General features: G+C 44.0%; 3 protein-coding genes and 1 long non-coding RNA gene across 8 annotated transcripts in view; 2 read left to right on the plus strand and 2 right to left on the minus strand.

Annotated features, from left to right (window-relative positions):
- LAP3 (leucine aminopeptidase 3) overlaps positions 1-5,808 on the plus strand; it is a 28,680-nt gene extending 22,872 nt beyond the window's left edge. For both annotated transcript variants that reach the window (NM_001444712.1, XM_084970820.1), the window contains 3 exon segments: positions 2,340-2,419; positions 4,678-4,787; positions 5,244-5,808. In NM_001444712.1, the coding sequence (NP_001431641.1) occupies positions 2,340-2,419; positions 4,678-4,787; positions 5,244-5,433 (380 nt within the window). In that variant the 3' untranslated portion in view covers positions 5,434-5,808.
- LOC146400327 (uncharacterized) lies at positions 1,617-10,741 on the minus strand. Its single transcript, XR_014812212.1, has 2 exons — positions 10,689-10,741; positions 1,617-7,254 (listed from the first exon to the last, which is right to left on the minus strand). It is a non-coding gene; the product is annotated as an uncharacterized LOC146400327 (long non-coding RNA).
- A 59-nt stretch (positions 10,742-10,800) lies between these two features.
- MED28 (mediator complex subunit 28) lies at positions 10,801-19,958 on the plus strand. 2 transcript variants are annotated; one of them, NM_001243569.1, is given in 4 exon segments: positions 10,808-10,975; positions 14,928-14,994; positions 15,916-16,028; positions 17,332-19,958. In NM_001243569.1, coding segments are annotated over 4 exon segments (537 nt in total). In that variant the 5' UTR covers positions 10,808-10,816; the 3' UTR covers positions 17,530-19,958.
- A 1,124-nt stretch (positions 19,959-21,082) lies between these two features.
- Positions 21,083-27,452, minus strand: part of FAM184B (family with sequence similarity 184 member B) — a 107,248-nt gene continuing 100,878 nt past the window's right edge. For all 3 annotated transcript variants that reach the window (XR_014812185.1, XM_005674541.4, XM_084971619.1), the window contains 4 exons: positions 26,991-27,108; positions 26,308-26,412; positions 24,465-24,664; positions 21,083-22,225 (listed from right to left, as the gene is read on the minus strand). Coding sequence is in view for 2 of the 3 variants with exons in the window: in XM_005674541.4 (XP_005674598.3) it covers positions 22,132-22,225; positions 24,465-24,664; positions 26,308-26,412; positions 26,991-27,108 (517 nt within the window). In the remaining variant the exon portion in view is untranslated. The remainder of the gene's footprint in view (positions 22,226-24,464; positions 24,665-26,307; positions 26,413-26,990; positions 27,109-27,452) is intronic.

The raw sequence follows: 27,452 nt of genomic DNA on the forward strand, positions 1-27,452 counted from the left end.
GCCCTGAGTAGCCAGTCTCCGCCGGGGTTTCTGGGCTATGGTGGTGCCATGAGTGGTGATTGACCCGGTCGGCACGTGTGGAATTTCTGTGAATGGCTGGGGGTACAGAGACGGGTCAGGACAGAGGGTTGGCAGGCAGCGGCTCCTCCCACCAGCCGGTTAAAAGGAGTCCTTGAGAGCATGTTAATCTGGGGATTTGACGGGTCTGGGAGGTCAGGCATGTTGTCTGAGGCATCAAATGGAGAGTCTCCCACGGAGGGCACCCTTGGGGTGGGCATGGAGGGGGCAGCGGTGAACTGGACGGAGAGGAGCAGAATGTGGCGGGAAGGGACACTCAGGGTCCCACGCTGGTGGGTGCTGATCGTGACCTATTGCGGGGTTTAGTCTGGAGCAGCAGGAAGCTACGGAGGGGCATTAAAAGTGACAGCAAGGTCACATTTGCCCTGTGAAAGGGTCCCTAGCTGGAAGCATGCCAAATGCACGGGAAAAGCGCCAGAGGAGACACTGGCAGCCAGCTGGGCTGGTGAACGTGTGTGGTTGTTGACTCTTAAGTGTGTGTCTTTTAAGGATGAGTTTCTGCTTTTGGCTTCAAAATAAACTCTCTTGTCTGGGAGTAGAGGTGAAACACATTTGCTCATGACTTGATAATTGTTGATGCTGGCTACTGGTACTTGTATGTCCATTGTATTATTCTCTTTGCTTTGTGTATATTTGAAGTTTTTCACAGTAAAGTTTTTTTTTAACTCTTACCACAGTCCGGTGGTAGCAGTCATGGTGGAGGAAGGGTCTCTTGAGCTCACCTTCCTTGGGGAAGATGCAAATGAGCAGTTCAGGCAAAGCCACAGCTAAGGATTAAGGAGCCACCTGGACATGCCTTGTGTTATAGGAATCAAGTGCAGCCTTGTGAAAAGTATAGAATTTATCACCGTTTAAAGTGGCATCTCCTCTAACGTTCCATGATTGTCCTGGTACTGAGGACGGTGGGTTTTTTTCTTTTCAATAAATCTTGAACGCATGTGCCAGGCAGTGTGCTTGGCCCTAAGTGTGCACATAGGAATCAGCTGTGAACCCCACCCCAGAAACTTACAGCCAGGCCCAGCAGGTAACAAACGAAACTGCCAGAAAGTGACACCCATCCAGTGAAGGCAGCAGCACTTAGCTGCTGCGCCTGGCCTGTTGACATTCAGGAATGCCAGCTCGAGAATCTGGAGATCTGGACTTTTAACTTTTATTTTTTAAATATGTTATTTAATTTTAAAAGCAAAATCAGCCAGTGGGGACACTTGGAGAAGAAAATGAAAATGAAACAAGTAACTATGATAAAATACTAACCCACAGGCATCAATGTCTTATAGCTGATGGTTACTGAGGTGTAATTTAAAATATTGAAAAATTAGAGATGCCTAAACATCCACTAGTAAGTAAATACTGATACAGGCACACCTCAGAGATACTGCAGGTTCAGTTCCAGACCACCATCCCAGGGCGATTCCCACAGTAAAGCAAGTCACACAAGTTCTGGTTTCCCAGTACATAGGAAAGTTATGTTTACACTATACTGTAGTCCGTTACATGTGCGATAGCGTTATGTGTAAAAATACAGTGTACATACCTTAATTTAAAAATACTTTATTGCTGAAAAATGCAAACCATCATTTTAGCCTTCTGCGAGTCACAGCAGTAACATCAAAGATCGCTAATCACAGATCACCGTAACAAAGAGTGGAAACGTTTCAGATATTACAAGAATGACCGAAATGTGACACAGACACCAAGTGAACAAATGCTGTTGGAAAAATCCCTCTGAGAGGCTTACTTGACAGAGTTGCCACAGTCCTTCCATTTGTGAAACACACAGTATATCTACAAAATGTAGCAAAGCATGATGTTATAAAACAAGGTACACTGACACCTCTCCCCGGTGGACTTCTAGAATCCCAATACTTTTAAGGATTTGTTCGTAAAAGAAGAAAAATGTTTAAAGCGTGAGAGGAAGAACACACACTTGGACATGTTCAGTATAGTCTTAATTATGTATTTTTTTTTTAAGTTTAAAAGAAATCTGGAAGGAAATACTAAAATATGTAACGGTTCCCCCCGGGATGAGATCAGGGGTGCTATTTGATGTTTGCTCTTTTTGCACTGTCCTTAATAACTGAAGGTGAATGCTAGCGTCAGAAACAAGAAAGATTAAATATATAAATATATACACGAAGTACTTCCTGACATCATCTATTTTGGAAAATGAGGGCAACAATAAAATAGGCTAAGGTTTTGGTCTGCACAGCAGCAGAGAAGCCCATCTCCTCGGAGCTGACCTGAAGGGCTGTGTCTTGCAGGTGCCATGGATATAGCTTTGGGATCCGGTGCCACTGGGGTCTTTACCAATTCTTCCTGGCTGTGGAACAAGCTCTTCGAGGTAGGAATCACACACAGAGACCTCAGTTATGGAGATGATGTGATTATTCTAGCCCGAGAATGATCTAGTTCTTAAACCCTGTGTTCAAGTGATTTTTATGTTGTGGATTTGCCTTTGAAACAGAAACGCAATAAATTCAGAATTCACCTGTGGCGTAGCAAGTTAAGGATCTGGCATTGTCACTGCAGTGGCTCGGGTTACTGCTGTGGCACAGGTTTGATCCCTGACCCAGGAACTTCTGCATGCCGCAGGTGTGGCCAAAAAGAAAAAAGAAAAAATGCAATAAATTCATTGAGGTTTTCTATTAATGTTTCAGAATTATGGATATGATGCCACATTCCTCCTCTCCTCCTATAGCCTGAGAATGAAATGAAAATGACTTAAAAATACCATGGCCATACTGTCAAGTCCCTAATGTAGAAAAGGTTACGGGAACAGCTTTGTTAGAGGGAGGAATGGCCTTTTAATGATTACATGTCAGGAGTCAAGTAGGGGAGCGTGTAAATAGGACTCGCCCAGGTCCCTTCGAGGGCACTGGGAGAGGCAGTGTCTGCTGCTGTGCCCTGTGCCTCCTCCAGGCCCTCTCACAACAAGCCTTTTCCTAACAGCAGCCCCCTGTCCCCACGACCCCACACTCGCTGCCATCAGCTTTCCCCAGTGACACCAGTGATAGCCCTCCCTTAGCTCGTCCGGAGGCAGGATGAACCTCTGCCCTCCTGGAGATCCCTGCTCTTGGCTTCCATGATAACTTTCCCTGGTTCCTGTCCTCGCTGACTTCTGTTTCAGCCTCCTTGGCCAGTTTTTTCCTTTGTCTGACTTCTGGGCCATCCAAGCCCTGGGCCACGTGATCTTACCCCACACAGCCCTCACCAGGAAGCCCGTCTATTCCTGTGGCTTCAGCTGCACCTCTCTGCTGACGACTCCCGTCTCTCCTGAACCCCAGACACCCGGCATCCGCTTGGCCAAGAGACAGCCCCATCTGGCACTTCATTCTGTCAACAAGTACTTAATGGGAACTTAACTCTGTGCCAGTGGGAACAAATACAGAATGTCCCTGCACACATTCTTGACGTTGGTTTCAGGTCCTTAACTTCTCTCTCACCCTGAACTGGTTCCCCTTCACCTCTGTCATCTCACCATTTTTTGAAGAGCCACCCACCACCCCCATACTTCTGGGATATTCAGCCCCATTGTCCCCTTCCAGGTGGGCGAGGGTCTCTCCTCTGTGCCAGGCACCCAGCATCACCCACAGTGTGGCTGCTGGGTTTGGTAATTTTTTTAACTTAAACTTTGTTAAAAAATTAAAGTTACATTTGCATAAACATGATTGAAATAGCAGTCAGGAGTTCCCATCGTGGCTAGTGGAAACAAATCTGACTAGTATCCATGAGGACGCAGGTTCGATCCCTGGCCTTTCTCAGTGGGTTAAGGATCCAGTGTTGCTGTGAGCTGTGGAGTAGGTCGGATATGTGGCTTGGTTCTAGAGTTGCTGTGTCTGTGGGGTAGGCTGGCAGCCACAGTTCCAATTCAATCCTTAGTCTGGGAACCTCCATATGCTGAGGGGCCACCCTAAAAAAAAAAGAAAAAAGAAAAAAAAGAAATAACAGTCAGCAGTCTACACAGCCTAGAGCCTGTTTTCCGAGAGGGAGTCACTGTCACCCCTTGGTGAGCTCCTCTGATAACTACTCAGAGCTCAAAATAACAACTTATACTGCTGCCTCTTGACTTCTCACTTTCATCTCTTATCTTTGACCCTGTGTATTAAAACACTTTTTATTTATCTGTTTCTCCTATTAGCCTCTGGGCCCTTTAATGGCTCTAATATTGTCTTTGTATCTCCAACACCTGTTGATGCTCAGTTCAGTAAATGAATGAATGAAAGAAAGTGTAAATAATCACAGGAGTCAATGAGGTCCCTTAATCTTAGGATGTGGTCTCCAGTGGTGCAGTACCAGTGTGCCTCAAATATCACAAAGACTGTGTCACCCTCACCAAACCAGCAAAGCCTGTCTGCCCTACAGGATGCCAGCTGACGGATTTAAACTGAGACCCAGAATATTAGTTTGATGATTTTAGCAAATGTTCTACAAATGGGACCATTTTACAACATTCCTGGTTTCTATTGTAATTCTTGAGCAGATCTTTTAATTAACTGAAATAACCCTGGAACGTGTTTTATTAGAGTAACATGTTTTAGAGTAACAGGTCAGAACCTGCCTCGGCCGCTCTTGCAACTCTCATACCTCTTTGTTCTCTAGGCCAGCATTGAAACGGGAGACCGGGTCTGGAGGATGCCCCTCTTTGAACACTACACTAAACAGATTGTAGATTGCCAGCTTGCTGATGTTAATAACATTGGGAAATACAGGTATGTAAAATAAGCCATAAAAATGCATTTTTACAGTCATCACAGGGTGCCACAAGGACCATTTCCAGTCTTAATCCCCTTTCACAAAAGGTTTAGCTATCCAGTTTCCTTTTGATATAGTGCTTGTTGGCACTATTTTTTTTTTCAAGGTAATTCCCAGCTAGTTCTCAAAATTTTTCACTTTTTCAAATCTCACATTCATTTTAAGCAAATGATAAGGGAAGGCAAGGGGCAGTATGGTCATTCCCATGGGAAGAGGAAAGTACCCTTTGAGCTTAATGCCGTGCCTAAGCTAGATATCCTGAAAGTGATTTGGGGGTTAACTTCTTAATAGGTCTCATTAGCTTGACCTTGCTCTCTGGTCCTAGCAGCCACCGAGCAAAAATGGAGGGTCTCAATAAAATGCGAAGGGCTCATGTCCACGGGCTTGACTATGATTTTTGCCTTTCTCTTCAGATCTGCAGGAGCATGTACCGCTGCAGCGTTCCTGAAAGAATTTGTGACTCATCCTAAGTGGGCGCACTTGGACATAGCGGGTGTGATGACCAACAAAGACGAGGTTCCGTACCTGCGCAAAGGCATGGCGGGGAGGCCCACAAGGACCCTCATCGAGTTCCTGCTTCGGTTCAGTCAGGACAGTGCTTAGTTCAGATGGTCTAAAATTCCGTCATTCTGTCTGAAATGGGCAGTAGAGCTCCAGAATACTTTTGAATGATAGATCATCTTTTAAGGGAAACAGAGGATGGTATTTTAAACCATAAAACGAAATTTGTGTGCCTCAATTTGTTTTTTTTCATTTTATGCAGAGATTTATAAAGGTAAAGCTAATATCTTTGCTTGGAAGAGATTTTTTTTGAGATAGTCTGTGAAATGATTTTTTTTAAAAGCTCCCTAATCGGTTTTCAGAGTGTGTGTTTGTAATTGAGGAGCAAAATTGTATTTCAGATTTGTGATGCTGGGAATATGAACAGTGAAGTTGCTGTGCAATTGTCAGAAACAATAAATCCAACTTTTTGTGCTCTCTGGTGTGGCCTTGGTATTTACTTACATATTATTGAAACTTTTTTGGCTGTGTTATAGGAACTAAGTTGGTAAGTTGGTACATGGTGGTAATAAGGTATTTTCTCAATGTTAACTATCACTTTGGGGCACTCAGTGATGAGCTTACGAGTTTGTGAGACAAGTATTATTATTTTGATTACAGATGGAAAAAAATGAGGCACACAAGAGGGTTAGTAACCTGCCAACAATGCCACCAAGCTAATAAGAGGAAAGCAGAAATTCAAACCCAGGCAGTCTGCCTCCAGAGCTGGCATTCTTAATTGTTCCACTGTAATCCTTTCTTTCAGTTCAGTGACTTGAATGGATGTGGAATTTATCTGAAATACTGAAGTAAGAAGACCATAAAAGGGACTATCAATGGATAAATTATTTGCTTACTGCCTGAAACTACAACCACGCAAAACCCTGTTTGTGTAGATTTAGAAGAAAGCGCTCTTCCTTCCTAAATTTGTATTGGGTGAATCAAATTACCCACAAATAGGATCTATGGTGGGTTTTTTGTTGTTGTTTAAGACTGAAAACGTTTGACAGTTTTTTCCATGGGAGTTATTTTTAACATTTAACATTTTAAAAACTTGATATGTGTCTGACCTGGCTTATAGAGAGGGAATGACAATGGACATGCATATCCATCTTGATAAATGAGTATAAATTAAATCAGAATTAAAAGGTTCCTCTGCCCAGAAGCTACTTCAGCAGGAAAGATGGAAATGGAGAGGAAGAACTACTGGCTCGTGAAGAGAAACTACAAACATAGAGATTTCTTCTGTGTAATTCAGAAGGGTTTCTATCAAAGGCTTTTTATAAATCAAAGTAGAGTAGAACTCTCTTGTTTACTAGAGTGTGGGATACAAAAGGCACTGCTCAGCCCTGGATCCTTATGCTTATCTAATCTGCCTGAAATGAAATTTACTTGCCATCACAGGTACATCTGGCTCCTCCCACGTTTTTGGTTTTGTTTTGTTTTTTGTCTGTTTTGCTTTCTAGGGGTGCACTTGCAGCATATGGAGGTTCCCAGGCTAAGGGTTGAATTGGAGCTGTAGCTGCTTGCCTACGCCACAGCCACAGCAACGCGGGATCCAAGCTGTGTCTGCAACTTACACCACAGCTCACGGCAACGCTGGATCCTTAACCTGCTGATCGAGGCCAGGGACGAAACCTGCGTCCTCACAGATGCTAGCCAGGTTTGTTAACCGCTGAGCCACGACAGGAACTCCTGCTCCCACGTATTTCACACACCCTCAGTGGATCCTTAGGACCATGTTCCAGAGGTAGGCGGTATTATTTACATCTGGGTCCGTGAGGACAAGGCATGGCTTCGGAGAGCAGTAAATCCAAAACAGCAGTGGTTTAGAACAGCAGTTAAAAGAGGGCTGAAGTTAAGATTTCCAAAATTCAAGCAGCCCTAAGGAACAGCAAATCCAAAACAAGGTGGTGGTTTAGAACCCAACAGTGTTAGAAGATGAAGTAGGAAATCCAAAATTCAAGCAGCTCTACGGCCACTGGAAAAAATGTAAAATGGTTCCACTCTATTTTTTGGCTTTATAAAATAGTTACTTTTTAATTAAAATATTAAAACATTAATTTAAATGTTAACACATAATAGGCTCATTTTTACATGAGTTTTTTTAAATTCTCAGTTTTAATAGGTAAATATTTTATCCTTATTTTTAATACATAAATACTTCCCAACACACCCCACATAAACAAAGACATTTGGAGTCCTCAATAAATTTTTAAGAGTGTAAAGGGGTTCAAAAATGTTTAAGAAGTGCTAGAACAGACTAGTTCTTTCACAAGTCATTCTGTTTTGTTTTGTTTTTCCTATTAAATATTTTGTCTATTTTATGCCAGGCACAGTTCTGGGTATTGGGAATACAGGTGAACAAGACAGGCAGGCTCTGATCAGAGAGAGCTTGTTTTCCAGTTGGTGTGCTGTGTGTGTGTGTGTGCCTGTTTGCAAGACAACTTAGTGATAAGAAACGGACAAGATCATTTCAGGTAAGTGTTTAAGTGCTGTAAAGAAAATTAAACAGTGAAATGGCTAGGGGTGTGGACCTAATTAGATTGATGCTGGGAAGATGACATTTGATCTGAGACCTAATCAACAGATGGAAGCCTCTGTAGGTTTTTCTCTACTTTTGCCCTTCATCACTCACTCTGGCCCTGCTGGCCTTTTCTGTAGCTCCTCGAGTTTACAAGACAGTTCCTTCTTCAAGGGCCCTCCTGTCTAGGAAACTTCCGTGCTTTTTTTCCCCCAATTTGTTATTTTATTTTTTCTTTTTTTGGCCGCCCTGTGGCATATGGTGTTCCTGAGCCAGGGATCAGATCTGAGCCACAGCTGCAACCAAGGCCACAGCTGTGGCAGCACCAGATCCTTAATCCACTGCGCCAGGCAGGGGATCAAATCTGCCTCCCAGTGCTCCAGAGATGCTGCTGGTCCTGCTGCACTTCAGCAGGAATTCCTAGGAAACTTTCCTAATTAAATTTGCTCTAATCACTGCAGTTTAGATCTCAGAGAGGCTCTCTCCAACCACCCATCTCAAATCCATCACTGGCCACTACCATCCCTATTTTTCTTCTTAGCACTTATTGCTACATAATATTGCTCTCTATATATGTTTATCCATCTTTCTCCCACAAAACAAGAGTAAACTCCCCAAGGGCAGTCTTGGGGTGTTTGCTACAATCCTTAGATCATTAGAGCCTGGGACATGGAAGGCTCAACGAATGTGCTGGATAATAACTGGAAAATTAAATACAGTGAAAACAATTTAGCTTCTGAAAAAATGAACAAGTGTTAAAAAAATATCAGAATAGTAACTTTCTCTTTGATATAACCATAAATAACTGAAGTAAATAGTGCCCAGCACATACACAGGGACCCTCAACAATATTTACCATTCTGTTACCTGTCTCTCCCCAGAGAGAATTTAGGGGAAATTTTTCCTGTTCACTTCTGCTATATCCACAGTGACTAGATTAGTAATTGGTACATAGGAAGCTCTCAATAAACGCTGGTGGGATGAATGAGTATCTCCCTTTTACCAACAGGTAAACTGAGCCCAGAGAAAGGACCTGGGCCAAAGTCATTTCAAGAGTTAACGGCCCTATGGTCCTTTCTTCCCACCATCCACCCACCCCATGTCCTCTACTTTCCTTTTGTCTGTAAAAAAACTTTAGCCAAAGAATAAGTTTAATCAAAGAACTAAGAAAATGCAGAAGCAAAGGAAAACAGTCCAACAAAGCCGAATAATCATTTAGTCATTAAGCAAAGTCAAGGACCTTTTTTCCTTCTCAAGGGCTATAAATAATATTCTGAGCCATATCCTGTGAGCTATCTTATACTGAAACCCCAGTCAGGTGGAAAAAATTAACTACATGATGACCAGACTGTGGCCATGACATAATTGGAGAAGTGGCCTCAAGGAAAGAGTACTGAACCCAAGTTCACTCTGCTTGTCGTACAAGCCAATAAATTCGGAGATGAATTGTTGGGGTAAGGAATAACGACTTTTATTGGAAAGCTAGCAGACCCAGAAGATGGCAAACTAGCGTCTCAAAAAACCATCTTGCCTCAGCCGACTTCAGACTCCTCTTATACAGAGAAAGGGGAGGGGGAGGAGCCAATGGTCATTCACTGTCTCTTGTTTGGAGGAAGGACCCATTGCAACGCCAAGCAGTGGCCGAGCAGGCCCACTAAATTTCTCCCACTAACCGTTCCTCGCTTACAGAAATGGGAACAAATCGACTATGGAACTGGAGATTAACCATACTTAAAATAAGAGGACGCTGGTCAGACCATCCCATGACCAATTTCAAGATCTGTCAGAGCTGACTCTACTGTTTCTGCATGTAGCCCTGACAGGTACCTATAAAAGCTCTTGCCCACTGACTGTCAGCTGGGGTGAGGGGGGAGTGGGCCTTTGGACAGGAGTCTCTGCCCGCTCACCTAAGTTGCTGTAATCCAGAATACAGCAAACATTCCACCAAATTTACTTTTTTTTTCCCACTATATAATGACTTTTATTTTTTCCCGTTGTAGCGGGTTTACAGTGTTGTCAATTTTATACTGTATAGCATGGTGACCCAGTTATACATACATGTATACATTCTTTTTTTCTCACATTATCATGCTCCATCATAAGTGACCAGACGTATAGTTCCCAGTGCTACACAGCAGGATCTCATTGCTAATCCATTCCAACTTTGCCTTTTTATTGGCTTTAGAGTGGCAAACAGCCTGACCCTACTTTCAGTAACTGTAAGTGTAAAATTAAATACGGTGAAAAAATTTTTGGCTTCTAAAGAGAGAAATAAGCAAGTGTTACAAAATTATCATACTTTCTCTTTGACATAACCACGAATATCTCAAGTGAACATGCCAGGCATATGCATAGTAGGGACCCTCAAAAAGCTTGGTCATTTTTTGCACAAGTCTCTCCCCAGAGAGAATTTAGGGGAAATTTTTTCCTGTTCATTCCCCCTATATCCACCATGACTGGATTAGTAGTTGGTAAATAGTAAGCTCCCAATAAATGTTTGTGTGGTGAATAAGCACCTTCCTTCTACCAACCGGTAAACTGAGCCCAGAGAAAGCGCTAGGTCCAAATCATTTCAAGGGTTAAGGGCAAAGGCAGGATGGTTAAACGAATATCATGAAGCCAGGCAGGGCTCGCTCAGCCTTAGTTATTGACTCTCCTCTCCATACAACCTTGTCAAACCCTATCAAATCCTTCAATTCTCATGTTATAAAAAAAATAAATAAATAAAATAAAAAACCAGTAAAGTCAAGCGGCCTCCAGTGAGGGCAAAGAGGGAACGAAAGCACCAACCTACCGGTTTCCCTGGCGCCCGATAGACGCCAACATCCACTCAGCATGATCACGTGTGACCAGGCGTGTCACGTGACCCACGGATCCAGCTCCCGCGCAGGTGCAGTGAGTCTCTCACCCGCCATCTTAGAAATGGCGGCTCCGCTGGGTGGAATGTTCACTGGGCAGCCTCCCGGGCCTCCGCCGCCGCCGCCGGGGCTCCTGGGCCAGGCTTCGCTTCTTCAGGCCACACCAGGTATTCCAAGAACTTCTAACAGCACCTTAGTGGACGAGTTGGAGTCATCTTTCGAGGTAAAATGAGCCGTGAGCGTCTGTGTTCCCAGCCTTTCTTTTCTGAAACGTGTGCAGGTTATCTTTTTCAGCAATCCCTGCACCGGCTTACAAATGGGGCGGCAGGCTCAAAGAATCTAAACTGCTTGCTTTATTCTCCACGTTGAGTGATGGCCAGAATTTTCTGGTCGACTGGCGGAGATGAGTAAATTTGTCCTTTCTAGAGGCACGAGGACTTGAAGTTTGCCCGCCACCCCCACCGTGGGACCCTTCTAGGTTCCCAGTCGGTTGTTCTGCTCCTCAAGGTTGTTCCCTCAATTCAAGGTTGGTTCTATCCTTGAGTATCCTTTCCTGCGTCCCTGCGTGTTTGCTACGGGCTGATTCTCCACCGAGGGGAGCATTGCACCACTCTGTCCTGTATTCTTTCCATTGGGCTCCACCCTTAAACGGTCCTAAAGTAGTGGAATTCTTGGGGCTGAGATGGGAAGTTGTTATTAAGGGCCGAGGGAAGAGGAGTTAAAGATGAAGCTTTGGGAGAGAGGCAGAGGGTGATCCAAACTCTCACTCCCATTCAAGCATTAATCCTGTAGCAGAGAAAATGGGGACTGGTAGGAGGCACAGGTGAGCTTAAAAAATAAGTGCTTAAAAATCAGGTGGCTTCCAGTGGTCTCTGAAGTGGAAGATGAACCATTAGGGTGTGGAAATGAAGTAACTTGTAATTGGAGTTAACTTTTCTACTTTTTGACTTTCACGCATAATAGCATAGGTAGTAGGTAAATAGAGTTCATAAATGAGTGTGTTATTGGGGTTGCATGGGCAGAATGCCTTTTTTAATGGGGCGTACATTCAGAAGTTTGAGATAATTGATTTAAAGGACAGAGAAATCTTTTTTTTCTGGGAGGAGGATGAGATGCCTTTGGGGTGGTGCTAAGCTGTAAAGGAGAGGGACAGGAAAGCCTTAGAGCAGCATCTAGGCTTGAGATGAAGTGGCTGTTATGAGACTTGCTGAAAGACTGGCCCTGTAGAAAGAAGTCTTGGCCAGAGCCTACCATCAACACCCTAGTGCTTAAAACTCTTCAGTGGCTGCCATGACTGTTGGGTTAAGACCAAGATGGGGAGTTCTTTTGTGGTTCAGTGGGTTAAGAACCCCACACAGTGCCTGTGAGGGTGCTGGTTAGATTCCTGCCTCACCCAGCGGGGTGAGAATTGCGCGTTGCCTCGGCTTGTATTGTGGCTCCATGTGCCAAGGCCAAGGCATAGGTCTGCAGCTGTAGCTCCAGGTCTGATTTGACTCCTAGCCCAGGAACTTCCCTATGCTGCAGGTGTGGCTCTAAAAAGAAAGACCAAAAGGTATGGTAGCCTCCCTGGCTCTGCATGTTCAAATCACTGGTCCAGTCCCATCTCTTCTTACTCTGGACACATGAGACTTCTTCCTGCGTATATTCTTTTTTTTTTTTTTTTTTTTTTTGTCTTGTTAGGGCCACAGCTGCAGCATATGGAGGTTCCCAGGCTAGGGGTCGAATCGGAGCTGTAGCTGCCAGCCTACCCCACAGCCATAGCAGCTCGCGATCTGAGTCACGTCTACAACCTACAACTCAGCTCATGGCAACGCCGGATCCTTAACCCACTCAGGAATCAAACCTGAGCCCTCATGGATATTAGTTTTGTTACCACCAAGCCCCCACGGGAACTCCACATTTTCTTTTTATAGACCATCACACTTTCTTTTCCATACAACTGTTCAGCTGTCTTGTGTACTTTGTGTATTTCTGAATAAATATCTCAAAAACTGATTTTCACTTTTGTTGTATATGACAAGTTTTAAGTCGGGGTAATATAGTCAGATGGTGGATCATCCAAAATGCTGCCCCAAATGGTAACAATATAAATACATACATAGTGTTTCCCTCCCTCCCAGATACATATACAGTCCCAGTCTAGATAGTTGAGATCATCAGTGTCTCTCCGGTTTGGGAGAGTTTTCTTTTTCCTTTTTTGACTGCACCTGAGGCATGTGGAAGCTCCCAGGCCAGGGATGAAACCCATGCCCATGGCGGTGACCTAGGCTGCTGCAGTGACAGCACTGCCAGATCCTTAACCAGCTGCACCACAAGGGAACTCCTCTTTTTCTTTTTCTAAATTGAGGTATCATTGACATAAAAGATACTAGTTTCAGGTGTACAACAATGATTTGATATTTGTATATATTGCAAAATGATGACCACAGTAAGTCTTAGATAATATCTGCCACCATACATAGTTTCAAAAAAATTTTTAATTATGCTGTATATTCCATTCCCATGACTTATTTATAACTGGAATTTTGCCTTTTAACCCCCCTTCACCCATTTTGTCCAGCCCCATCCCCTCCCTCTGACAGTCCATTCTGTGTATCTATGAGCTTGGTTTTGTTGTCACTGCTGTTGTCGTTTTTAAGGTCCACATATAAGTGAATCATATAGTGTTTGCCTTTCTGTCTGACTTACACCCTTAAGGTCCATCTTTTTTTTTTTTTTATTGGCTGAGTAATATTCGATATATATGTGCTACAACTTCTTTATCCATTCATCCATTAGTGGACACTTAGGTTGTTTCCATGTATCTTGGCTTATGAGTAGTACTGCAATGAACATGGGGGGCAGATAATCTTTTTGAGTTAGTGTTTTTGTTTATTTTCAGCTAAATATCGTTCATATATATATACACATATATAATTTTTACTTACAATTAGTTACTTTTTTAAAGGGGGAAGAGAAAACTAAAATTCTTGAAATCAGGTTTCTTCCCATCATCTCTGGTGGCCCTGCTGGCTCTGGAGGAGCAGCCCCAGCTTTCTTAGTGAGTTTGTGATTGGTTGTCTTCCTGGATGAGATGTTTTCTGGAAGCCAGGGTTTCACAAAGCGGGCACACCCCACCCACATCTCAAATCCAACAGCAGTCACCTTTCAAAGTAATACACAGAGTGGACAGACTTTTTCAGATTTCTTAACTATTACAGAATTTACCCTGGGGAAATTGATTTTTCTCTGTAAACTAAGTGGGGGCAGCTGCAGGCAGGAGAAGGGCCCTCACATCTGGCTGATGGCCTGAATTTGGGCCTAGGTTTGCCTGTCTCACACCAAGTGTGGTTTGCTTACTAGCAGGTCTATGCTTTCCTGAGGTTTGAGGTGTCTTTTCTGACCCTCACACCCCCAGCTCCGTCTGGCTCTCTTTCTGGCCCTGCTGTTCTGTGATAACCCTTCTTTGTGCATTTCCTGAGAGTCGCCTCTGCATGGATCTTCTTGGCTGCTTCACGTGTGTATCCAGATTGATGCTCTTTAGAGACTCCCTCCTTGGGACTTGTATGTCCATGTGACCACACCACCTTCTCTTAGGCCTCCCAGTCAGTCTGTAACATGTATGGAGCATCCACTTTGTGCCAAGCAACACGACAGGCACAATTCCCATCTGCTGGGAGGGGACAGCCAATAATAGACTGAAAGAATGGGATGGTATCAGTTAACTGAGTGAAAAGCAATAAAGCAGGGCTTGAGGATGGAGCGTGAGCAGGAGGGGCACCGTTTTGAAAGAAGGGATGGGGATGGGCCTCTCTGAGGAGGTGACTGTTGGCCTGAGTCCTGAATGGATGATGACACAAGACATGTAAGCATGAGAGGAAGGGGCTGCCCTTGGGGCTGGAATAGGGATCCAGGCCTGGTGTGGAATGAGTCACAGCTGGGAAAGGAGCAGCAGTGGGAGAGAGGCCAGATGGGGTGCCAGCAAATACCTGCTGCCTCTTCTGCCAGCTCTCCCTCTGAGCCTCATAGGCTCCGTTTACCAAGTTTTTTTCATTGGCACAGTTTCTCATCTGCTGTGCAAACTCAGAAACCATCACTGATGTCAAGAGAAGTTATTTCCTGCTCTGAAGTCAGATCCTTGATGTGTGAATGACATTTTTCTTTTCTTTTTTTTGTGATGTGTTTTGATCATACAGGCTTGTTTTGCTTCTCTTGTGAGTCAGGACTATGTCAATGGTACAGATCAGGAAGAAATTCGAACTGGTAAGAATTCCCTTTTTGTTGATACTGTTCTTGCCTTCAGCAAGATTTCTTACTGCTGATTTTATACTTGATGCGTTTCAGTCCCGCTTGTATCCTAAGAGAACTTTTCTAGGAAATAAGATTTATACAGTCCATATACTGCTGGCTCATTGTTCAACTTATTGATTGACATTTTATGTCACTCATAATGAGCCATTTACAATGAGCTTTCCATATTGGTACACAGATAAAGAAGACCAATAGTGTATATACTGTTTTTTTTTTTTTTTTAAGAACTAAGTTTTGTGCTTCTGCCTCCTCACCCAAGTTCTATCCCTGGAGGTGCTTCTGATTTCTTTGTACTGTGTTTTAAATGTTTCATTTTAACTGGAAATCATGATGCTAATAGCTGGATCTCTAGATTGTCTTTCTTCAGAAGAACTTTTGTAGTTAGGTCTCTTACTCACCTGATAAAAGCACAGATTATCTGCTGTTTAATGTTGGTTAACACATAGTATGTTGGGGGTCAATGTTATGGCTGTGGGCAGGATTAAAATTCCAGATTACATCTATGAGAAATTACTCCTTTGATATTCTTATTCTTTTATGAGGGAGATATATGTGTGTAATGTTTTTCTTTTCTTTTTTGTCTTTTTGCCATTTCTTGGGCCGCTCCCACAGCACATGGAGGTTCCCAGGCTAGGGGTTGAATTGGAGCTGTAGCCACCAGCCTACGCCAGAGCCACAGCAAGGCGGGATCTGAGCCGCGTCTGCAGCCTACACCACAGCTCACAGCAACGCCAGATTGTTAACCCACTGAGCAAGGCCAGGGACTGAACCCATAACCTCGTGGTTCCTAGTCGGATTCATTAACCACTACGCCACGACGGGAACTCCTGTAATGTTTTTCTTAATTTAATATTTTGGCCTTTTTTTTTTAAGGTGTCGATCAGTGTATCCAGAAATTTCTAGATATTGCAAGACAGACAGAATGTTTTTTCCTACAAAAAAGATTGCAGTTATCTGTCCAGAAACCAGAGCAAGTTATCAAAGAGGTATGGGCTCAGTTTTCTCCCCAGGTTTAAGGAAGAGCAAATGTTACAAAAATTCCATTTATGCTTTAGCTGAGATGTTGCATTTGCCCCTTAGTTATAGGGGGACTTTATAGCTACCGTCAACATTGTAAAATGTTGATGGTCAGCGTTCATGACGGCCTGGACAGGTGGTAGAGCTGAGGGGTGGGGGTGGAAAGTGGGGCTTTGAACAGAGCAGCTCTCTGCTCTTACTTGTTCCATACAGTGGCTTTCATGGAAGACTTTTCTTTTCAGAAACAGTTCTCCTGCTTGAAAAGGTTGAAAATGTTAATGTGGGTGATACGCTCATTTTGGGAGGAACTGATCTGTATGTCCCTGGTACCTTACACACAGGAAGGTCTCTGGCAAATTTTATTCGTGGAATCGAAAAGTAAACGTTCTGTCCCAGGCTCTGTGAAAACTCAGGATTTCATTTATTTCAGTTGTTTGAAACCAGTGAAGTTGGAAGTGTGTTGAGATCGCCCTTCATGGCATTTCAGTGGGTTAGGCCAGGGCCTGTCCCCTGCCCAGCCAACGTGGAGGAGGGAAGACTTCCTTTCCAAAACACCCATGATGCCGTCACTCACAAACACTAAATTGGGGTGATTATTTTTTAGCAGTTTTCAAAATAACTCCTTGCTCAAGCTGAGCAGTTAGCTAAAAATGTTCTATTTATTCATAGATACCAGCTGTTGAGAGGGTAAATGGTAAGAAGATGATATTCTTAATATTCACCTTATCAGATCATTTTCTGATTTGAATACTTGAGTAGCAATCCAGGTGTGTTCAAGGCCAGGTCTAATACAGAATTTTAGCAATGGTATTCATAAAAAGGCTCTTGAAAATGAGATTTTCACACTTTATAATCTGAAACGATGGAACAGTGGCTATGGATTCTTTTAAAATAATTAATGTGTTATGGATTCTCAGTGTGACAGAGTCTTCTCAGCAGTAGCCTTTGGACAGAGATACTGGGTGTCTGGGGACCAGGATAGGAAAGAGACTGATTTATTTTTGGCTGCCCTTTGGTACTTTAGAATTTTGTAACTTGTGTGTAACTTATTTAAAAAAAAAAAATGAATTTAAAATAAAAGATGCAGTGTTAGGCATCTTTCATGGGAAGGTTTGCTTTGGGTCAATCAGATTATGCAGCCAAGCAGAGTAATGGGCCTAGTATGGTTTAGTTGGTTCTCTTTTTTGAATTTACTTCTTAGTGCTCTTAACTGATCAGGACCTGTGACCATTTTTCCTGAGTTTGCTCTGACTTAGCTGCTTGCATTTGTAGGATGTCTCAGAACTAAGGAACGAGTTACAGCGGAAGGATGCTCTGGTCCAGAAGCACTTGACCAAACTGAGGCATTGGCAGCAGGTGCTGGAGGACATCAATGTACAGCACAAGAAACCGGCCGACCTCCCCCAGGGCTCTCTGGCCTACCTGGAGCAGGCGTCTGCCAACATCCCTGCACCCATGAAACAAAGCTGAGGCCAGGCCAGCCTGGGAGTGCACTGGCGGACAAGTCGGCCCAGAGGGTTTGCCAGACATCACTTTTTATAGACGTGACATTTGGGAGAACTCTTTGCCAGAGAATGAGATGAGTTTAGTTTCATGCTCTCACCTAAAATTTTTCCTGTTTTTATAAGCACTATTTCTTGAGTACTTTATGAAATGCCTATCGCTTTGGTAAACTAAGTATATCGTCTTTGCTAAAGTTAGACTGTTGGTATGATGTCACAGATTCCTTTTGATGTGATGGGGGTTTTTGTTTTGCTGCTTGTTTTTTATTATTTTCATTTTCGTATGAGTCAGTCTCTATGTTTGCAGTTTTAGTTTGTATGATCTGATCCACATATCAGGATGAGGATTTTGGTTGCAGGCTTTTTATGATAATTTAACCCTCAGTGGCAGTAGATAAAAATGTACAGATTTGCTGTTTCAAGACTGAACTACCTCAAGAGGAATCTAATGCAACAATGTTTGTGACGCTTCCAGAGCCTCGGAATGAGGATATTTTGTAAATAGGTCAGAAAAGGATGATACTATCTTAGATTAGTGTAGTAACTGTTACTGGACTGCAGTTACCTGGTGCTGGAGGAATCCAGCAGTATCCTTAAGGCGATGCTGACTTCTCTTCGGGCCAAGTTTATGTTTTGTGTAGTGTTTATTTACTTTGGAGGCTGGGATATGGTAGGAGTGGTGACGTATTAAACTCTGTAGTAATGAACGGGGCAGTAATGAACGGGGCAGACCCTGCTCTCAACAGCGTGACAGTTGGGGCAGAGGTGAGATGTGAGGATATCAAGGCTTACTGTGATCAACTCTGAGTTTTGAGTTTTGTGTGTTGTGCTTTTTTGGAGCAGATTTCTCCATCCATGAAGGTTTGCGCTGACGGATGGTGTTAATTCCAAGGGGCCCCGCCCCAGTGGGAAGTGGGCTGCAGGGTGCATGTGGAGCCTCCATGTTTGGGAAGCCCATCTTGCCCTCTTGTTGGTCACACAGGCCACCTGTGGCACTCTGTTGAATGGCCATCGAGAAGTACAAACCGGCACTGGGCCCGGCTCTCATAGGCTGAACCTTTAGTCTCTGTTTACGTCCCTTGTTAGATTACATCCCTGCACCCTAAACCGGTGCTGCACTGCCTTCTGAACAGGCAGTACTTCCCTGACTCGGTGTCTTGGTCCCTTTGTTTCCTCCAGCCTCGAAGGCCCCTTCCCACGTGACACCCACTCAAGTTCCCATCTGGCCTGGTCGGTGCAGCCTCTGAAGGCCGTCACAGAACCTCTTGTCTCTTCCGCCAGCCTTGCTTAGTTCTCCCTCCGAGGGTGGTGATCTCTGTCTCCTCGTCCCTCGTGAGAAGTCGGCATTATTCCCCTCTGACTGTACAGGGAGACACCTTTCTTACACATGACACCTACTCCTCACCTTTGGTTGCATGTGTGTATATAATATGTAGCCTGATGCCAGTGAATTCCCTCAATCAGAAAGTAGAAGTTAAAGCTTTTCAAAGTTGTTTGAAGTCATATTATCTGATTTCAGGGTTGTCAACATGGTCCTCTTGTGCCAGTCAGAAGCTCTGACGGGCAGCTTGAGATGTCTTGATTAAAACCTAACTACACTAACTACGTTTTTAGGCATTCTTTCACTAACTGCAGGAACAACTCTGTGTGGGGCATATGTATCTGTTATTGCCACTTCTTTACTAAATTCAAAAGTATTTTGTCAAATAAATGACAGTGTTTCACTTTTGTCTGTTTGTAAATAGCAATTTCCTTGTTAGTGACGTTTTGCTGGTTGGTGAACAGAAAACTCTGGGCTGCGCAGCCCAAGGAGAAAACAACCAGCCGTCACATCAGCTGGGAGGAAGGGGATTTTCTCAGTGCACAGATTCAGACCTTTGGAAGGCAAGGGGGCATGTAGCATACAAATGGGAGAGTTGGCTGGTTATCACTCCACTGTCTTGATGCTCAGCAGGACGATGACAAAACAACAGTGTTTAACAGTCAAAGGCCTCTGTGAGTGCCTGTGGGGGGACGGGTAGCAGATCAAAACCCATATTGCATCTTGGAGATGGTAAGATTGGTGCTACTTTTAGAAATCGAAAGGTTGCTGAGAAGCTAGGCCCTCTCAGAGCTCCATTTAATTTCCCAATCTTGCCCTCGCAGAATCCAGAAGGTGCTGGAGAATGACTATATACCAAGTAGCCTCAGTCACAATTGCTGTGTGGGATTTTGCACTGACTCTAGAGCAGTTAAGGGCTCAGGTACACGGTATGCAGCCGCTAATGGGGTGAATTCATTCTATTTTCCCCAATTAAGTACAACTCGTAGTGAGTGATATTCCTTTCCAATTTTTCTCCAGAAATATGTTAACGCTTCCTTTGGTCATAATAAAGCCTAAAAAGATTTGTCAGCAAATCCTGGTGTTTCTCCCTCCTAAATCAATTCTGAATCATTGCATTTCTCCTCAGGTCTGCTTATTACTTCCAAGCCGCCCCCATCGTCTCTAAGACCACTCTGCTCCTGAGAGATCAGTGGAGCCAGATTTCACAAAAGAACAAGAATGTTTTATCTATCAGATTTCCTTGTCAGTATTATCTAGAACACAGAGACATAGACTTTCCTTCACTGTGCGTGAAGGTGTAAATTGTTAGAAATTTTCTCGTTGTGTTGTCGTATCACACAGAAAGCCCAGGTGTGTATTTGATGCTTCGATACTCAGGGAACATGTCCTACAGGAAAAACAACAGACACGTGCCAAGATTAGGCAACAAAGGTATAATTATTTGGGTATAATCTAAAAATTTAATATGACCTTTCACTCCCTTGCAACAAGAGAGGCGTCCAAACAGATGCGGGGTCTCAGTCACGTTCTGCGCCTGCAGCCTGGGTCATGCTGAGGCAGGCAAAGGGCAGCAGCGCCACGTGGCGTCTACTTTGTTAGTCACCGGGAGTTGCACTTCAACAACAGTCCAGCGACCTGGATGTAGTCTCAAAAACACAAAACAAACATATAATCCGACAGTACTCACCCTGAGCAGGAAACAAAACTAAAAAAAGACTTGATACTGAAAAATAACATGGCACGTTACAGAGATGGTAACAGGTATTTGCATTTAAAAAATTATATTATTGGCTGGAGTTCCTGCTGTGGCACAGTGGGTTAAGACTCCAGCTGCAGTGGCTCAGGTTCAATCTCTAGCCTGGCGCAGTGGGTTAAAGGATCCGGCCTTGCCACAGGTACAGCATAGGTCGCAGCTGCGGCTTGGATTCAATCCCTGGCCTGGGAACTGCCATGTGCCATGGGTGCAGCCATAAAAAAAAATCATATTATTGGGGCCTGAATTTTGGTTAGGTAGTAAATTTACCTTTAAATTGTGAGTTTGAGTTGTAAGAGGACTTGTCTCATAACGACATAAGTGTGGGAGCAGCGACAGTGTATTGAAGATGATCTGACTGAGGTTAACGTGAACTTCCTATTTCCAAGTTCAGCCTTCATCTAATTTCACCTTCCTTTGGAAAATCAATACAAGTCACAACCATTTTTATTGCCCAGTTGTTTAAAGTTTTATTCAAAGAGCAAAGATTTGACAGTGCATAGAATATAGACAGCTGTTTATGGGCCACCTGCTGGGCCAGCACCGAAGGATTTTGAGACTGTATTTGCCCACTAAAAGTTGTACTGAGTCTTATGAAATCGCACTGCTCCATCAGAGGGTTCAACAGCTCAGTGTGGATTTTCAGCTGACCAGTCAGCTCTGTTCACGGCCATTCTCAGTTTGCTTTAATCTACGGAGCATCCATGCAATGGGCACCATGAGGCAAGACAAGAGGCTCAGCAGATCTTTGACTTCAAAGAACAGGTAATCTAGAAACCTTCACAGATGACCAAGCTCACGTTGCAGGCACTGAAACTGAGAAGTATGACGGGGCGAGGCTCAGTTATTCACAGAAAAAACCTGACAAGGCTTAATTCCAATTCATGATTGGTATTACTGCCCATTTTATTTTGTTGAAAGCTCAAAAAGCCCCTTTGAGGTAGGTGTTATGCCCTCTATAATCTACTTCATGTCCTGGACGTCAAAATATGTGATCCACGTATGCCAGGGCCTACTATAGTCCACTTCTAGTAGTTTTGTTTTCTTTGTTTTTTTAAAATTGGCTTTCCTGGTTGTTTTGAGCTTTGTTTTATTCCTCTTGCTCTTGAGGTTAGATTTGCATTTTGGAATTAACATCATTTACATAGAAATATTTTTCAAATGAAGATGACCAGCATCCTAAGAAAAATGGAACCACTTTAAAAGCAGACAATAGAAATCACGAAGTCAGATATTCCACGAGGTGGAAGTAGTCTCAGAGACACTAGAAATATGTGGAGGTCATCAGTAACACTATGGGCGCATTCTGCTAACAGTGGCTCGTTTTAATGTCACAATGTCACCCTGTGAAACCATATGAAATGTTAATGCAAGAATCTGTTTTAGTTCTATATGTAAATCGTAACAAGCAAGTTAAATTTGGTTTTTTGTTTTTTTTTTTTTCTCCTTCGATCAGATGTTTCAAAGAGATGTTTTTCAAGCATTCTATTAGTTTAGAAGGAAAAATATTTGGTAAACCATTCCTGGTGGGCTGAGCCCTGTTTCTGCTGGACTTCTTTGGATTGGGCTGTTTCATCATCTTGTGCCCTAAAAACAAACAAAAAGTTTTCTTAGATGGTTTAGAAAATAGTCAATAAACAACTTAATACCCTACCATCATTTCAGGGAAAGGTAAGTACTTCTTTTCTCAAAAAAAGATACTAGGAGTTCCCGTCATGGATCAGCAGAAACGAATCTGACTAGTATCCATGAGGACGCAGGTTCAATCCCTGGCCTTGCTCAGTGGGTTAAGTATCCAGTGTTGCTGTGAGTTGTAGGTGTAGGTCGTGGCTCGGATCCTGCATTGCTGTGGCTGTGGTGTAGGCCGGTACCTACAGCTCCTATTAGACCACTAGCCTGGGAACTTCATATAGGCAGGTGCAGCCCTAAGAAGACAAAGATACTAGAACGTGACAGGCCAACATTAGCAGCTGGAAACAAGTGAAGGATGGGGACAGGGAGGGAGAATCAAATTCCTGTTAGGAAAACAGAAGGTTCTCCACTGTTTCATTGAACACTAAGACATCTGCAACATTTATTATTTATTTCAGGCACGAATTAAAACAATAACCCTTCTCAAAACATAAGAGAAGAAATGGTTAATCGATACAGCATTACACTTTATGTCTTCTTCAAGAGTTACCTCTATGCCCTGGCGTCTCAGTGAGGCTGTGAAATTAGCCTCATAAACTGAAAAGGGGAGATGGTCGGTAAAGCACAGGGAATCCTTTCTGAACAGGCTCTGACTGTGTTTGTGAAGCTGCTTATAAAACAATAGGAACGCAGCTTTAAACAGAGGCGTGTGATGAGATGAACCGTGGCCCGGGTCACCCTGGCTCTGGCAGTTAATAGACCGTGTGTCTGGGACTCCAGGCTTCAGTTCCTCAGCTGTGAAATAAAGGGCTGGACTCATGCGATGACTGACAGGGTCCTTCCAGCTCAGCACTTGTGTTTGTCTGAACACACTTTGGCAGGCAAGGCCTTTGGAAAAGGAACATTTCAGGAGGGGCCCTTTCTGGAATATAAACTTCAAAGCCCAGAATTAAAGATTCTGCTCTGAATGGAAGGCTGGATAGGAAGGAGAATTAATAAACGGAGGGGAAACCACACACTTTTGGAAGAGAAGCGTGCTGCAAGGGTTTCTGGAAAACTAAGAAGGTGGTGTCAGAGACCATCATTCATGATCAAACGCACAGATTCAGAGGCCTTAAAATTACAAGATTATACCATGAATCTTTTTGCTTTTTAGGGGCACACCTGCAGTATATGGAAGTTTCAAGGCTAGGGGTCCAATTAGAGCTGAGGCCACAGCCACAGCAAAGCGGGGTCTGAGCCACAGCTGTGACCTACACCACAGCTCATGGCAACACTGGATCCTCAACCCACTAAGGGAGGCCAGGGATCAAACCCGAATCCTCATGGATACTAGTCGGATTTGTCTCCCCTGGGCCACAATGGGAACTCCCACAGTGACTGGTTTTTGTTTTTGTCTTTTTGCCTTTCTAGGGCCACTCCCTCGGCAAATGGAGGTTCCCAGGCTAGGAGTCTAATCGGAGCTGTAGCCGCCAGCCTGCACCACAGCCACAGCCACACCAATGTGGGATCCAGCCACGTCTGCGACCTACACCACAGCTCACCACAACGCGGGATCCTTAACCCACTGAGCAAGGCCAGGGATCAAAACCGCAAACTCATGGTTCCCAGTCGGATTCGTTAACCACTGAGCTACGACGGGAACTCCCACAGTGACTCTTGAGACAGAACCCTAATCATGGAAATATCCTGAAGCACTCTGTGCCAGGTCTTGTGCTAAGCATGTCCCTACGGATTTATTCCTTTAGACTCACGGGAGTCTGATGAGGTAGGTGCTGTATTCATTTTAGAGGTGAGGAAACAGAGACTCAGAGAGGTCAAGGGAGCTGCCCAAAGCCACACAGCTAAGAATGAGGAGGATCAGGATTTGCATCCAGCCTCAAGATAATGAGCATTCTTCTATGTGACCCACTCTGAAGTGGTCGGCTCAGTGAATCAATGTCTCCTGTCTAATCATCCATGAAAAAAAAGGCTTTCTGGAATTTGCTATCAGAAACAGTACCTTTTCTAAGGAACGACCTATTTCCCTTTTACTTAATCTTCCTTTTGGACTAGACTGTAATTTGTCCAAGGCAGGGCTTGTTAATGTTACTCTTGGCATCTGCCCAAATGCCAGGTATTTAATAGGTGCCAGAAAGGAATTCCACTTCCCCTCCCACCCATGGGAAATGGAACCACAGCTGTGACCGCCTACCTTGTGGCAGTTTTCGCATCTAGAGACGGAGTAGGTTTGTAAGGCCGGCCACAGCTGGGGCCTGGGTCTAAGCTGGGTGACTTAGTTATTGGAGGGGCGCTGATCCTGGAGCTCAGGTCCCCACTCAGAAAGTTCTTGGCATAGGAAGCGAGGTTTGGCACGCTGACCACTCGGCTGGGTACTTCCTCCATCTTCTTTTTCTGTTTGTATTAAAGGATAGGCCTGTTAGTGCCACCTCCAAAAACGTGTTAGTGTAAAAAATAACAAACCCGACTAATATCCACGAGAACCAAGTTTGACCTCTGGTCTTGCTCAGTGGGTTAAGGATCCTGCATTGCCATGAGCTGTGGTGTAGATCACAGACGAGGCTTGGATCTGGCGTTACTGTGGCTCTGGCGTAGGCTAGCAGCTACAGTTCGGATTTGACCCCTAGCCTGGGAACTTCCATATGCTGCATGTGCACCCCTAAAAAGACAAAAAAAAGTAGATAATGCCAGTCCAATTCAAACTCTATAAGCAAGGAGGCAATTATTTTATTTATATACTTGCATGTTATTTTTTAATTTTTTTTTTTTGTCTTTTTAGGGCCACACCAGCAGCATGTGGAGGTTCCCAGGCTGGGGGTCAAATATGAGCTGTAGCTGCCAGCCAGCGCCACAGCCACAGCAATGCCAGATCAGAGCCACGTCTGTGACCTACACCACAGCTCATAGCAATGCCGGATCCTTAACCCACTGAGAGAGGCCAGGGATCGAACCCACAACCTCATGGTTAGTAGTCGGGTTCATTAACTGCGGAGCCACGACGGGAACTCCACGTTATTTTTTTAAAGCATTTTTTCCCTCTGATCTGCTTTGTGCTCTAAAAAACACATAGGCTCATAATCTCTTATCCAAAACTTCTGGCAACAAATGTAATTTTCAATTTAAAATCTTGCCTTAGATTTTAAAAGGCCATATAACACCCCCCAGCAGAAGCTGAGCCCATCCTGCCCTCAAACACATTAATATTTCTGGAGCAAAACTTACATTTTGTCATGATAAGAGGGAGAGATAAGAATTATAAGAGTTCACATGAATTCTGCTTGAGTCAGGTTTATTGTCCAATGAGTTATTTCAAAAATACAAATATTTAGTACTTTTAAGATTTTGTGATAGCAGATGAGAGATTTGGATTTGGATACTCTTAACTGTAATAAATTATGTTATAATTAATAACAACTGTAACAGTACATTCCAAACATATAAAAGGAAAAAAAAGTTTAAAAGTGAAGGATTCATGCTTTTCTTTCTCTCCTCCCTATCACCCAGATACAGACATTATTAATAGTAACACAATTATTTATAAAAAGTTTGGAAAATGCAAAAGCTCATAAAAGTTAAAAATACTCAATCTTTTGGAGTTCCCTTCGTGGCTCAGCAGTTAGTGAACTTGATTAGGATCCATGAGGATGCGGGTTCAATCCTTTGCCTCGCTCAGTGGGTTAAGGATCCGGTGTTGCCATGAGCTGTGGCGTAGGTCACAGACGCGGCTCGGATCCAGCGTTGCTGTGGCTGTGGTGTAGGCTGGCACCTACAGCTCCGATTTGACCCCTAGCCTGGGAACCTCCATATGCTGCGGGTGCAGCCCTAAAATAGCAAAACAAAAACAAAAAACCGTCAATCCTTCTATCAGATGTAAATCCTGTTTGTTAACACTTTGGACTATTTCCTGTGGGTCTTATTTTCAATGAATATTCCTCTAAATGTATGCCAGCCAATTGATAAATAAACTACCATTATCTCTGAGGAAAACAAAACCAGCAGAATTATATAATGCACTGAAACCAGCAGAACCAATTTACCTTCATAGAAGGGGTCAAATACCCTGGGTGAGGATTGAAAGAGAAAGACCGATTCCGATGGGACATTGCACCGGGGAACGCAGCGTAATGAAATCTTCTCTCCTCCTGGGAAAAAAAAAAAAACAATACAACTGAGTCTACGTGAGCCTAACCACACAGCCCCAGGTTTGACTTGAAGGAAAATGCCTGTGCTGGGGTAGAAATCAGAGATGAGAAAAGCCTCAGGGAGGGAGGGGAGGTCAGTGGCAATGAAGAGTGTCTCCCAAAGTCCCCAGAGCTGAATGTCAGACCCTGGGAGCCGGCTTAACAAAGAACTTTCAGCCAAAGCATGGAGCACAGGAAGGCTGGGCAAGAGCCTAAAACAACAGTCAAAGTGTCAGGAGACATGGATGTGAGGTACAAGCCATTCTAGGTTTTCCCAAATTTTGCAGGTTAAAAAAAAACCAGTACCAACACCAGGCAGATGCTGGGGGACTTAGGAGTACAGTGATTTTTTTTTTTTTTTTTTTTTGCCACCTTCTTTCCTGTGTTATATTTTTTAAGTGAGTACATTTTTTTTTTAAATTTTATACAGGGAAACAATAACCAAGACTCTTTAGTAAGGTGGTTTTATAGTTATCAGGATGAAAGCTTCAGGCACCAGGGACGTGCCAGGCTAAGCTGAGTGCCCCTGACGGCCTCACCGTGAGCTGCTTGATGATCTCCTCCCTCTCCTTCAGGCGGGTCTGCAATCGGCCTATGAGCTGAACATCCTCCGGCCTGGACGCCCCCTTCCCTGGCTTCTCTCCGGAATCTTTCAGTCTGTTTCAAGCAGGCATCCGTTAGCCCCCGTGCGGCAAAAGCGCAACCCCAAGGAGGGAGAAAAGACGGACGTGATGAGGCTGCTGCTGTGTGCTTGGCCCAGCCAGCCACTCCCTGGCCATCAAAGGGGAAACCGGGGCCCAGAGAGCTTGCCCAGGGCCACCCAATGAGTTGGCTGCAGAGCCCCAGGTGGAGCCAGGACCTACACTCCCAGTCTGACTTTTGTCGACTCCCCCAGCGGACTGCAGGGCCCAACCGCCAAAGGTCTGTGTGTGCACATGGATGTTCACTGGGGCTTCAAGAACCAGGAGGTTTGGGAGAAGAGGCCCGGCAGGAAAATATCC

This window comes from Sus scrofa, chromosome 8 (genome assembly GCF_054392235.1).
Source record: "Sus scrofa isolate SSC_HxYL_T2T_F1_AM1 chromosome 8, Sscrofa_HxYL_maternal_Yorkshire_Landrace_v2.0, whole genome shotgun sequence".
Lineage (NCBI taxonomy): Eukaryota > Metazoa > Chordata > Mammalia > Artiodactyla > Suidae > Sus > Sus scrofa.